This window comes from Crocodylus porosus, unplaced genomic scaffold, assembly GCF_001723895.1.
Source record: "Crocodylus porosus isolate Cpor-Errol unplaced genomic scaffold, CroPor_comp1, whole genome shotgun sequence".
NCBI lineage: Eukaryota > Metazoa > Chordata > Crocodylia > Crocodylidae > Crocodylus > Crocodylus porosus.
In genome coordinates this window covers 79395950-79409000 of record NW_017728886.1, presented here as the reverse complement: position 1 = coordinate 79409000, position 13051 = coordinate 79395950, and the positions used below count along the sequence as shown (strand labels likewise).

The 13051-nt window shown below is 38.6% G+C and overlaps 1 protein-coding gene across 2 annotated transcripts in view; it reads left to right on the top strand.

The window, feature by feature from the left end:
• The window catches only part of ULK4 (unc-51 like kinase 4), a 442797-nt gene that overhangs the window by 200795 nt on the left and 228951 nt on the right, over positions 1-13051 (top strand). For both annotated transcript variants that reach the window (XM_019537396.1, XM_019537387.1), the window contains exons 27-29: positions 18-69; positions 169-313; positions 8768-8860. In XM_019537396.1, coding sequence (XP_019392941.1) covers positions 18-69; positions 169-313; positions 8768-8860 — 290 coding nt within the window. The remainder of the gene's footprint in view (positions 1-17; positions 70-168; positions 314-8767; positions 8861-13051) is intronic.

The following is a 13051-nucleotide window of genomic DNA, read 5'->3' as shown; positions in this document are numbered from 1 at the left end:
TTAATGCTCTGTTTTAGGTTGAAGAATATATCCTCCCATCATTAATTTCTTTGGTCCACAGTCAGAATGGTAAGTATATGGCCACATCAACTAAAATTTCCATGAATTCCACATTTTGTTTTAATTACACTTCAGTGTGGTCACATTCTTGGCACATTTATTTTCAAGTGGAATGGAGACTCTTCAGCTTGCGGTTGCTCTCAGAAACCACATCACTGCTTGTTACCCACAAGGTCATGGCTGAGGAGAAAGAGGAGAGCCTTGACTCAAACAATAAGCTTCTGTCTCTCATTAGAGATTCATTGCTGCCTCAGTAAGTATACTGATGCTCTTCTAGCACAGAATATTTTGATACTCAGTCCACTTTGACTGTGTATTTGTTTTGAATCCTTTTTTATTTAAATAACAAAGCTAAAATAATAAATAATGATGAATTTGTGTCACACACTTCTTTTCCAAATGACTCCCTACCAAACACATCTATTTTTTGGCCATCTGTGACACAAGTTGCACATCTGTAGGACACCCACATTTGCTGCTTAGTTGTATTGTCTCCCTGGCTGCCTCATTTCGAAATGAGGCAGGAGTTTCCATAGGCTTTGGGCTGTGAACTCCCCTGCTTGCCCAGCACGTTAGGTCAGAACAGTTCTGATCATTGCTGACTATAATGTTTTTCTTCTCTTTTGAATACTATGCCTCTGAAAGATGTTCAGAGAGTACCATATTTAAATATGAACTTCTAAAAAGGAGAGTGAGGGGGGATTAGGCCTCTGGGATTCAGATAAGCTTTTCAGTAGTGAAGTAAAGTGCACTCTCTAAATTGCTATCTGGTTATGTCTACACCATTTCCATGTTTCTGTCAGGAAGCATACCTTACTGACATTCTCCTGTTCCACATTTTCTAAACCCAGAAATGAGCCTAAAAGCTGCCTTAGAGGCACTCCACCATTGCTCTCAAGCACTTTAGAGAGAGAGAGATTTCAAGAGTGACCACAAAGGACCTTCCTAGGGCAGTTTCACTTGTTCAAAGAGAGAACAAAGAGGTGGGTAGGATATGCTTCTCCATTGTTCTCTGCTGAAGCAATATATACCTTCATTGTCTCTTGTCTGCCTGTTCTAAATTAAGGAAAGTACCCACATCAAGTCTTTAGGAAACCAACAGCAGGGCATGTTAGGAGAAAAGCAGATGCATGCCCTTTGTACCAATGGCACTATTCCTGTAATAGACTGGCCTGCAAATTCTGTGGATACTAGGCAATATGCTAACTTATTTGGAGGTAGGAATAGTGCAAGTCCTTCCTTTTCCTTCCTGTGGAATTACTTGAAAGTGAATCTGAATGAAAACTTGTTGAGGTTTTTGTCTTCACGAGGTTTGCTCTTACGAGTTTTTCCATGAAAGAAGTTTTAATAATCCCTCACAACATCCTTCCCCTTTGCCAAAGATTCACAGAATTTATAAACACTAGTTCCAAAATTTGAACTTGTATAGTATTGGAAATTTGACTTAAATAGAGTATAGCCTGTACTAAAATAAATAAATATTGCTTCAGTCCTGTTCAGATGAGGAGTCAGGAGCTGTGGGTTCTTTTCTTGACCCTGATACCAATCCTTTTGGAGTCAAATGAACTCCTCTGAGTTAGGTCTCTTGTTTGTTTCTAGTAAAGGCTATAATAATATCCATCCTTGAAAAGCATATTACATGACATATATACACTCAGATTATTAACATTTGAAAGATTTTGTGCAAAGATAAAAGTACATTTAATAAAACTGTGAAACACTGTGATGGAGGATGGAAACATCAGTGCAACCCTGCAAGAGTTAACTGCAGTCAGAGAAAACAGTGCACCTAACTGCACCTGGAGGATAGGCCAGTTCTAAGTAAATTAAGTGTTCCAGCTGTGAGGGATATGTAACTTATTAAAGGACTGCAATACAGAGCTAAGGAACTAAGAACGGATCTTGAGATCCCTTCCTGAGAAGGGAACTTGGTCAAAAAGCTAAGAGGAATACTCTACGATATTAGACATGGCTGCAAGAGTGAAACTGAAGTAAGTGATAGGCCCTAGAAAAGGAGACCAGGTAAGGAACAGGAAGTGCAAATCCTGGGTCCAAGGAAACAGTAAGGAATCTGAGAACACAGACCCTAACTACTTGGGGCTTGGTCCCTAGACTGAAGCACAGAGTAAAGGTAGTGTCTAATTTATGCCAGCAACTGCTGAGCCAAGGAAGTGTATAAAATCCTGGATCTGGGGCTAGGAACTCTTGAAAAGCCTACAAGAGACAGATAGCTAAGCCTGTGGTCAGGGGCTGAATGCCATTTGAATTGTTGTGCCTGAATATTTCTTGGCTGGGTGCCTAAGTTATGAAAGGCAGACCACTGAGTGGCTGTTGGCAGTGGGCTCCCAAGGAGGAGTGCCTGTGTTTCTATGCTCTGCTGTGAGGCAGTAGATCAGGTGATGAGTTGCCCTTCTGCAAACAGCTTGTAGTAATCGAGGCTTGGTTTTGTTTCAAGAAATGAGCCTTTCCAACTAGCTGTATGGAAAAGGAAGACTTCCCAGTTTAAGTTTTGCTCTTTTTAAGGGGAGCTTTAGCTAGGACTCTTGTATGTCTGCACTTTATACCTACAAAATAGCTGCCCACAGGTCTTACTGGACTTAACATTAGATTTTAGGTAGTGGCAATGAACTCATGAAAATATTTGGACAGAAATAGTCTGTTCTCTGATGAGAGTACTTATTGAGCACAGCAATTTGCAACTTGAAGCATAGGACAAAGAAACAACAGAAAAACTTTGCCTAAGCTAAAATACAATAAGCCACAGAACAATAACCTGAGTCAAAATACAACCTAATAAGCCAAAAAGACAACAGAAATCTGTTCATAGGTCTTACATAATCCCAAGGGCAGAGTGTCTCCCTGCAGCCAGACATTTGGAGGGTCTTTCTGGGGATCCGCAGGTCTTAGCTGGTGAGGGTGGTCCCATAAGTTTCATTTTTACTTGGGCTTTTATAGGTGATTTGCACCTCCCCCCCCCCTTTGGATGGACTGTCTTTTACATATTCCAAGACTTCCTCACATGTTCAGCATCTGCCTCTTGCCCCTTACACGTTTTACTTTGAAATGTAAATGTAGCTTCCTGCTGTCCACTTTGAAATGTAGCCCCCTGAAGGGCCCACATTTGTTATGACTGTGCCAGATCTTTGCCAACAGCAGGCAATTGATTTAAGCATGAAATTGTCCCGGTGGTAGAATTTTGCTTAATATGCAGGAGATGCAAAAGGACAGTTTGAGATAAATGCAGTTGGGCAAAGAACAGTTGCCATGTTCTCATCTGCTGTATATATGCATGTCCCATCTACAAGAATGGTAATTCCATGTTAGCTGTATTTCTATATTTGTAGATCAGAATGTTAATTTCCCCTTCTGCCTTTCATTGAATGGAATGTCTTGGTTTAGTTCAGTGGAAGATTTGGTTTCCTGTCTCCTCAGTATTTGGTGCAACAGGTACAAAACTTTAGGAAATTAATAAAGCAAGTAAAAGGGGTAAAAATGGTTTACATTTAGTAAGAAATTACCTAAATTTTCTTCAGAAACTCAGACTACAAAAAACCTTCATATATGGAAAGGTTATCTTATATTCTTATACTAAAGAAAATAGTATTTTTCACTTGCACATTGCTCTGCGCATCCTAGTTCTGGCTGAGATCTGAAGTGATAAAATGTGGTTAAGAATATTATGTGAACTGTTCAGTTCAGCTCTGTAAGCCAAAATCATGGATAATTAAAAAAAAAAAAAAAAGTTTAGATGTCTCAGTGCTTAAAAGAACCCAAGCTCCAAAACCTCTGGATTCCCATGATACTATTTCTATTTGGGAAATATCAGTAAAACGGCACTTACTAGATTGTAGTTGGAATTTTTCAATTATTTTCATCTGCAAAAAAATCTTATTCATGTATTTGTGCCTTTGTTTTTCTCTAGTGAAGTGATTGTCACCTGGTGATCATAAGATCATAGGAAAAGTCAGGAAAGGATCTCATGAGGTCATCCAGTCCAGACCCCTGCTCGAGGCAGGACAATCCATGATTAAACTGTTCTAGGCAAATGTCTATTTAATCTGCTCTTGCAAATTTCCCAGGGTGAGGATTCCACAATTTCTCTTAGGTGGCCTGTTCCAGTGTTGCACCATCCTCATGGTCAGAACGTTTCTCCTAATCTCCAACCTAAATTTCCCCTGCAGAGATTGATGCCATTGTTGTCCCCTACAATCACAGAGAAAAGCCCATCTCCATTCTCTCTATAATCCCTCTTCAGGGATTTGAAAGCTGTTATCAGATCCCTCCCCAGTCTTCTTTTCTCCAAACTAAATAAAACTAGTTCTTTCAGCCTTTCCTCAGAAGTTTTACCTCCCAAGCCTCTAATCATTTTTGTCGCTCTGCACTCGACTCTTTCCAAACTGTCCACTTCCTTCTTGAAGTGAGGCCCAAAACTGGACACAGTACTCCAGATGAGGCCTCACCAATGCCTAATAGGAAAGAAGAATTGCTTTTCTTGTGTTGCAAGTGACTCTTTTGTTAATATAACACAAGATGATGTTGGGATTTTTCCCAACAAGAGCACACAGTTGACTCATATACAGCTTATGGTCTGCTGTAGCCTAGCCACTCATTCTGTAGTCTGTGCATGCAGTTTTTCTGTCTCAAGTACAGGACTTTACAGTTGTGCTTATTGAGGCTCATCAGAATGATTGCAGACAATTTTTCTAGTTTATCAAAGTCATTCTGGATCCTAGACCTATCCTTTAGTGTTTGCAACTCCACATAACACATTTGAAGACATCACTAGGTTAAGCGTGCGCTCAATTCCATCATCCAAATCATTAACAAGAATATTATACAATACTGGACCCAAGAGAGAACCTTGGAGATACCTCCTCCTAATTGGACATCAAGCCATTGATGACTACTCACTGGGCATGTGTACATGTGCAATTAATTTGAAGCAATAATCTCTGGGGTTTATTGCTCCAGAGTTTCTTGCTCCTGGGTTTGCTGTTTGAATATATGCTTGGGAGCAATCAATTCCAGAGTTAATTGCTGTGTGAACATGTGACCAGGAGTACAGCACACTGAGCTCGGTTGGAGCAGCCGTAGCTGGCATGGGGACTGGGGGGGGGTCAGCTTGCCAGCCTAGAGCTGCTCTCCCCAGCTCAATGTGCTGCAGAAGGTCTGACTGGGCCATGAGGGTGCTTCAGTGCAGGGTTAGCTAGCAGGCAGTCCCTGCACTGAAGCACCCTTGTGCCCCAGCCAGCTACATGTGTGCTGCTGTGGAGTAAATTAGTTTACTCAAGCTTAATAGGGATATACATGTAGCTGTCAAGATGTTTGCAGTGTAGTTAATTAGTCTACTGTGCAGTAAACATCTTGTGTAGATGTGCCTATTGAGTACAGTGATCCAACCAACTGATAGTGTGTCAGTTGTTTAGATTTTACTACTGTGTCTGTCCTCTCCTATACAGGTATAAAGTGAACTAAAGACACTGTAACTTAAAAGGCGTTTTGTTCAGGTTTAGCTTAGCAGTATAGTTCCACTTATACTGGCACAGGAGTAGATGGACATAATTTAAATTGTACCGGTATTATAGTGGTATAAACTGTTCTAATTGTAAATCCATAAGTTAGGGCAACTGTTCCCTATGCGGTTGCAATCCCACATGGGGTCATAAGCTTCACAGAGCCCTTAAATTCCATTGTCATGCCGGATGCACATCAACTATCCCTCTGTCTGCAGTTACCCCATATGTAAGCACTAAACCACAGTAACTTCACTCCTTCACTTGCAGGCACACAAATATTTATTGCCCTTCTGATAAGTGCCTGTTCCCTATTTTTTAAGGGGATATACTATGTGCTTTGACCTATATGTGTGCCCAGATTTACCACACTGCAGCTGCTCCAGAGCAACTGTCCTTGGGCTCTCGATTTCTGTGTGGTGAGAGCCAAACCAGGGCAGCTTGGATGCAACAAGGCAAAACCATCCTAGTTTAATTTCCAGTGTAACCCCACACAAACTGTTCTTGTACCTGCAATTAACAAGGATTAGAGATTTTATCAGGCCTGCAGTTAATCCATAGTACGGGTGGTGTTACAAGTTACCCTTTAAACTATTTTAAAAACCCTTAAAATGGCCAGTGCCACAAAGTGTTGAACTGTGTGAAGTACCCTCTAAGCATCCTAAAGCTATGCTACTTCAGACTAGGGTTGTCTCTAAACCATTCCACCTAGCTTTAGCTAGGGTATTGTTAGAGTGCTCCATGGAGATAAAGCAACCAGTCTGCAGTCATCCAATATCCCTGGCTTTCAGCCCCTCTCCCCCTGATAAAATTTCCACCCTCCTTAGTTCTACTGCCCAGGGTATGATACTGGTCCCAAGCCACCACCCCCACCTGCCCCCACTAGGTATGACCCCAGCCCACATAACAACCACACTGCTAGCTCCAAGCACCCAGGAGACCTGATGCAGATGACTAAACCTTTGCCCCACATCTGGGTGACTCGTTCCTAGCAAGGAGAATTTGGGGTGGGGGGACCATGGCTGCCACGTTCCTGAGAGGTGGAAGTAGGGAAAGGGCTGCCTAGTACCAAGCATGGTGAGTCTCAAGCCCAGGGAGACTGCATTAAACTTAATGTGCGACTGCTCTGAAACCCTTCTTACTTTAATACTGCCTAACATTCCACAAATTTAGAATGATTTAAAGGTAGCTTGCAACGGCAAAGAGATTTATTTTCCCTGTAGAAAACTGAGCACTTCTAATAGATATTGTAGTGATTCCTCAGGAAAAAAATATATGATTTCCACAAAAAGAATGTTCATTTTAGCTACTGTGGGTTTTTTATGTGGTATTTGGGTCGATGAATCACTTTGCAATGAAATTTCTTGCTTGTTAAGCTAAAAATATTGTACCATAAATAGTATTCACTTATACTATCTTTGAAAAAAAAATGGCATTTTCAGTAGAAGCAAATAAGAAGAACTGATTTTTATCAAGTGCATGGGAGAGTATGATGGTAAATATAAAGGTAATCTTTTAAAATAATTCATAGTAGATTTTAAATATAAAGTGGATATTGTCTCTACAAGGTAATAATCACCTTACCTCTATATCTGCAGAAAAGTATATATTGTTACATTTTTGAGCTTGTGTGTCTGAAGTTGGGCCCTAACCAATTTTTACTATTATTTTTGTTATGGATTATGATTTTGAGACACAAATCCATGTTTTATATAGCAAAGTATAGATTTTGGCAGTTAATTTTGGAGACTGTATAAGCACCCATGCTAAAACCCAAGCAGCTTGTAGATGCATGTGAGTAAATGTGTTTAGTTCAGTAGGAGCGCCATAGTGAATTAAAATATTTTTATCTCGTAAAAAATTAATGTATTAATCACACACAAGACAATGGGTTTTATTTCAGGAAATAAAAACTATATTGAGTAACATTTGGCCTTTTCATTGGATAGACAAAAAGTTAAGAATAAGTCTTTGTGTAAGGTTGTAGGTTTAGCTCTTGCTTCTTCAAGGTGTGAGAAGCATGTGCAGTTCTCTGAGGATATCACAGAAGCTGGTGACAAGCCCTTCCTTGCTCATTTTAGTAAAAGTGAAAATTTTAATGGTGGTATTCTATTCCCCATCCACCCCTTCAGAATTTTTTTTCGCAAAATGGTATGTAAAATATGAATGCATCTGATGCCCATATTATGGTAGTCTACTAGGTTTTCCTTCGAATAATCCCCCATTTAAATATATTAATTCTTTACATTGTCCTTTCATAAATCAAGGACTTTGTCTCTACTTTTTTATTTCTTATGTAGAGTTATAGTATTTATTAATGAGAAGTTCTGTTCTTGAAACGGAACTTAAGCCTCTTGCACCGGTATCTTTTTTTTTCTATCCATCATCTTATATCTTATTATGCATCAGCTCTTCTTTTTCATAAATGGGCTAAAAAGAACTAGAAATACCATTATTCCCAGGGACAACCAAGATGATCAATTTTTCATATTAACATACAGCACCTTGTTTTCCCTGACAAGGCTTTTGGTTAGGTAGAAATATTTTGATATATATTATAGATCTTTTCTTTGTGGAAGTGCATTTATCGAAGAAGTTGAAAAGAAGCATTGATTGGAGTTGTTGCATTGTTCAATAGCATTCCTAAGAGAATGAAAGTACACTGTATTTAAGAAAAGAAAACCAAAACTAAAAGAAGCACTTCAAAAATAAAAGGCTTTAAATTGCAAAAAAATTAACAAAGTAAAATATAAAATCCCAGCACCTGGTCATGTATAAGCTTCTATACAATAGTTTGAGATTCCTATATCTTGTACCTATTACTATTTTAAGATTCATTGAATAAAATTAATTCTTTATAGTTTTGCTTGCCTGTCTCAAGTACATATGATGAAACTAAATTGCTCTTTCAGTAATACTGTTGTTGTTTTTTATATTTTTTGACTTAGTGCCATAAACTGGAAAAAAAAAACCCATTCATTTCCAAATAGTGGTGGTGTTTAATATTATATAATTCCAAGTAGCAGGAACCTTATTGTTTGTGTTACCAAATCAGTAAAAATACATTACTTTGGAGTGCTGTTTTTCCTTAATATTCTAGGAGTGACTATATTTTAAGCCATTAACAAAGTCTATAGGCTACTTGATACACTCAATCTCTAGCTTTTCACCATTAATTTTTCTTTTCGTTGCAGTTATGAACACATTCTAATGGCTCCTGACCCAGTCCCAGTGTATGCTCTAAAACTCTTAGTAGCCCTGAGTGAACACAGCCCAGCTTTTACAAGGTAACACACCATTCTCTTCTCTCTTTTCACTTACTCAGATAACTGTTAAGAATTACTCTAGGGATAAATTCAGTTCAACCTGTTGAGATTATGTAGAGATATGGGTTTGTAGTAATAGTGAAAACAGTTTTCTGTTACTTAAGGCCGTGCTTGTCAGAGTCATAGCTGGATAGTTCTGTGACCAGGGTAGTAGTAATGCATGAGGGCAGCAGCTCCAGCTGGTAGTGGTGGTAGCCAGGCCACAGAGTGGAGGCTGCTCTTTCTGCTTACCCTCCCAAGTTGGTAACAAATGCCCCAGTTGCTTCCCCCTCCTCCAACATAGTTACACTACTGGTGTTTGTTGCAGGTAAGATTTCTTCAATTCATAGTTCTTAATATGCTCTACTGCTTTTTTTCTATGTTTTTGAATACTTTTAGCCCTATTAAATATAAAAGTATAAAATAATGGGAAGATAAAAAATCTTTTTCTGATTTGAATCTTTTTGTTAATCTTTTACTGAATTTTCTGAATTTCTTGTGCTGTCTATGCTAATATAAATACACTGAGGCTAGGAACAGACATCATATTTGTCCCTGGAAAATTGTGCTTCTGTTTATCCCAGTACAAAAATTTCTGGGATTGGTATGTACGCACATCACCCATATAGTCAGGATTTAGTGAGCAGTTCAATGCAGTACCACCTTTCTGCCATTGATTCAATGACATAATCCCAGGATAACTGTTTGGACATACTTTGCAATAACCTGGGACAAGCCATTACTACCTGTTATGCAGGAAACATTTTTAGGATTTATCTCAGGATAAGAGAATGGATATCTGTATGCCTGTAGTTTGTCCCAGGATAATATGACCAATGTGATGTCTATTTTCAGTGTGTATATAACACCTAGTGTAAAAACACTATATTTGTTTCCCTTCCTCTGCAAGTAGTTTGCACACTGTGCTGCTATGTCAGAATGTAGTGTTTGGAATTACCAGTATTTGCCTTTCCCTCACTTCTGACTGGTGAGTGAGATTTTCAGCTCATTCTTCATTTTTGTCCATTACTTTCTAAATCCTGAAAGCAATAGTGGCAGTAACAAAATAGGTTTCTGAACTTTCTGAAATCAGGTTACATAAAGCTAACATGAGGTTTCAGCAAGTTATGATCAGAATATTCAGTACTGAGTGTTTAAATTATCCCCAGAAAAGATTTTAGCAGTAAGCAGAGCCTCCCACAAAGGGGGAAAGAGAATTGATCAGCAAAGAAATCTATGTCTTAGATGTCAGTATAGGTAAAGCGTGAATAGCTGTAAATCAATTCCTTGCAAAGGAAATTAAAACAATAGTAAAAGGTTACATATCCTTATAAATGGAAAGATGAGAAGAAAAGAAATGGAATTGCAAAAGAGTAGAGATTAGAAATAACTTAGTTATGGCTGCAGTATTAAATGAGTATTTGATTCAGTCAGTACAGTTATGTTGAGCATGGGGACAAAAGCAAGATGTGAATTACCCTATCCAAGACGCAGAGCAAATCTCAGGGACATAGATTCATAGATTTCTAGAGTTGGAAGAGACCTGGTAGATCATTGGGTCCAACCCCCTGCTCCAGGACATTTTGGACCCAAATTGGGAAGGGTTGAATAGTCTGTATCCAGAACGCTAAAAAACCTAGTATGTAAAATTGTAAAAGTGAAAACATAAATTTTTAATAAAAATATCAAATTTGGGGTATCATGTGCACAGCAAATTTAGTACTTACGGATTTTAGTTATGAAATTTCATACCTATTATCCTGACCTCAGTAGAATGAAAGACTTTACAGCAAATTTTGAAGGAAAGAATTGAAGATATGAGGTAAATAGAAATATCAAAGAATGTATATACTGGAAAAACTACTACTAGATATTGGGATGTTTACAGCTTTTGCTAAAACTATACAGTAAAATTGACGATAAAATTTATATATATTAGAATAAAATTAGGTAATTCATAGTTATCAGTAAAAACATACAATAACATTATATATTTTACCAACTTAAAATTAAAACAAACATATGATGCAAAAAATCAAATGAAACAATATGCTATAGTAAAAGAATTTAAAAAAGAAATTTCATTAGAGTTTGGTCTTTATCTTCATGCAAGTATTGCAAATGCACCCAAGGAGTATAGGACAGGCTGCAAGTTTTTAGAAAGAAATCAAATATTAGGAAGGAGCCCAGTGTTTATCATTTTTAACTAAGGTAGAGATCCATTTTCCTCTTAATTCTTCAAAGAATGTGCAAGGCCACAAATCAGGGTTTAAATCATCTATCCCATTCTTCCCACAATATCTTATGTTTGAATATGGGGTCTAACACCACCTGCCTATAATGACTATGCATCTCATTTTAGTGAATCAGAGTCTAGTAATGCCCTCATTACTAGGGTTTGTACTGCAGATGGGTGGGTTTCTAAGGTAGAAGAGAGAGTGCTTTACTGATTTTAAAAAAGCAGAAGTGTGAGAAGATCTCACTCTCTGCATATCTGTCGGCACACTGGCATCTTTAATTCTTAAATGTGTATCTTGTTTTAAATATAGGGGGAATATTGGATCAGTGACTGTCAGCATATTTCAGGCAGGAGGGGTCAGGTGGCTACTGTGGCTGTGGCTGCAGTCCCTACCTGGCATTGCCCTAAATAGATTGTGATCTGATTTAGCATGTTTATTTGACTTACATTTAGTAAACAAAACTAAAAAAGTTAATGTTAATTTTATGTCTCAGTAGCCACAAGTATTTGAACTGAAATATTTGATTAGAAGAATAATTAAATACAGCACTGTTAATGTGGTTTAAATATTATTCAAAGCTTCATGTGGAAAGAGATTATTTTTATTGGAATACTTGTAAAAATGTGAAGACAAACACAATAGCATGTACTTCCCTTATGTTGTTCGTTTAAATTTAAGAAAAAAAATGAGGGCACTGAAAACTGTTGACGCTGATTTTAGCACACCCAAAGAATCTGCATGATATATCATGATTGTCCACTCATCTACTTTAACAGAGTTTAACTCTCTTCCACTGAAGTCATTTTGGCACCTCCACTTTCACTGTCGCTATCTGTAGAATCACTTGTACTATTTATTAGTTCCATTTAAGTATCAGATTGAGGCAAATCTGATTCAGAACTATTCGAACCACATTCTCTTTCACTAAAGGATGGTTTGACCAATGAGTCTATGGGCAAGGGCAACCTATCATCATCACACTGCATCCTCCTCACTAATTGTGCTTCGACTGATTCTCCAGAAGGAAGAGATTTTGAGAGAGGTGCGTTCATTTGTTAGTCTATTCCTCCTTTTTTTTCTTGATTGAGCTGAAAACCTAGTTCCGTTCACAAGAAGTAGCTGTTGGTGGAATGCTTAGGATCCTTAGAGCAGCTTTTCCCAACTTTTTTCGCCCCATAGTACACTTACCTAAATAAAAAAAAGCACCACAATACACTGGACACAGAGCGGGGAAGGGGGTGGTGTGCAGCCAGCTAGACACTGAATGGGGTGGGGGTTGGCACGTGGCCAGCCAGACATTAACCAGGGGGGTGGTGTGCGGCCAGCCAGAAGGCATTTTGGGCTGGAGCTGGAGCCATGCTCCCCGTCTGCCTGTATCTGCAGCAGCAGCAGGTGGGGGGCGTGGCTCCAGCCCAAAATGCCATGGCACACCAGTTGGGAAACACTGCCTTAGAACAACCCTGTACAGCAGTCAGGTGTTACAGTATCCCTTCCACCATGTGAGAAGAGACATATTCTCTGCTACCTGCCAAATGACATCTTTGCTCCAAAATGTTTCTTTTGTGCAGTACTTGGCAATGTCTGTTATCAGGGATATTGCGTCAGCATTGGGGACATTCTTAGCTACTTACATAATTGTATCAAGAGCAGTAGATAATTAATCTTCTAATTAAATGTTGCCCTCTGTGTTGAGGATCCAAAAGGTTTGCTGCCAGATGAACTGGATGAGAGCAAAACTCAGATCTCTTAGTAAACATTTGTTTTACTACTACTTTTTTGGATAGAGGTGAAGAAGGCAAAAGCTCAATTAGACTTTTTCATTCAGTTATCTGAATATCTCTGGAATATTTGAAAGGCTTGGTGTATCTCCTTCAAGTTTCTTGATAGCCACTGGGAACTGGTAGTAGCAAATTGAATGCTCCTTGAATTCGAA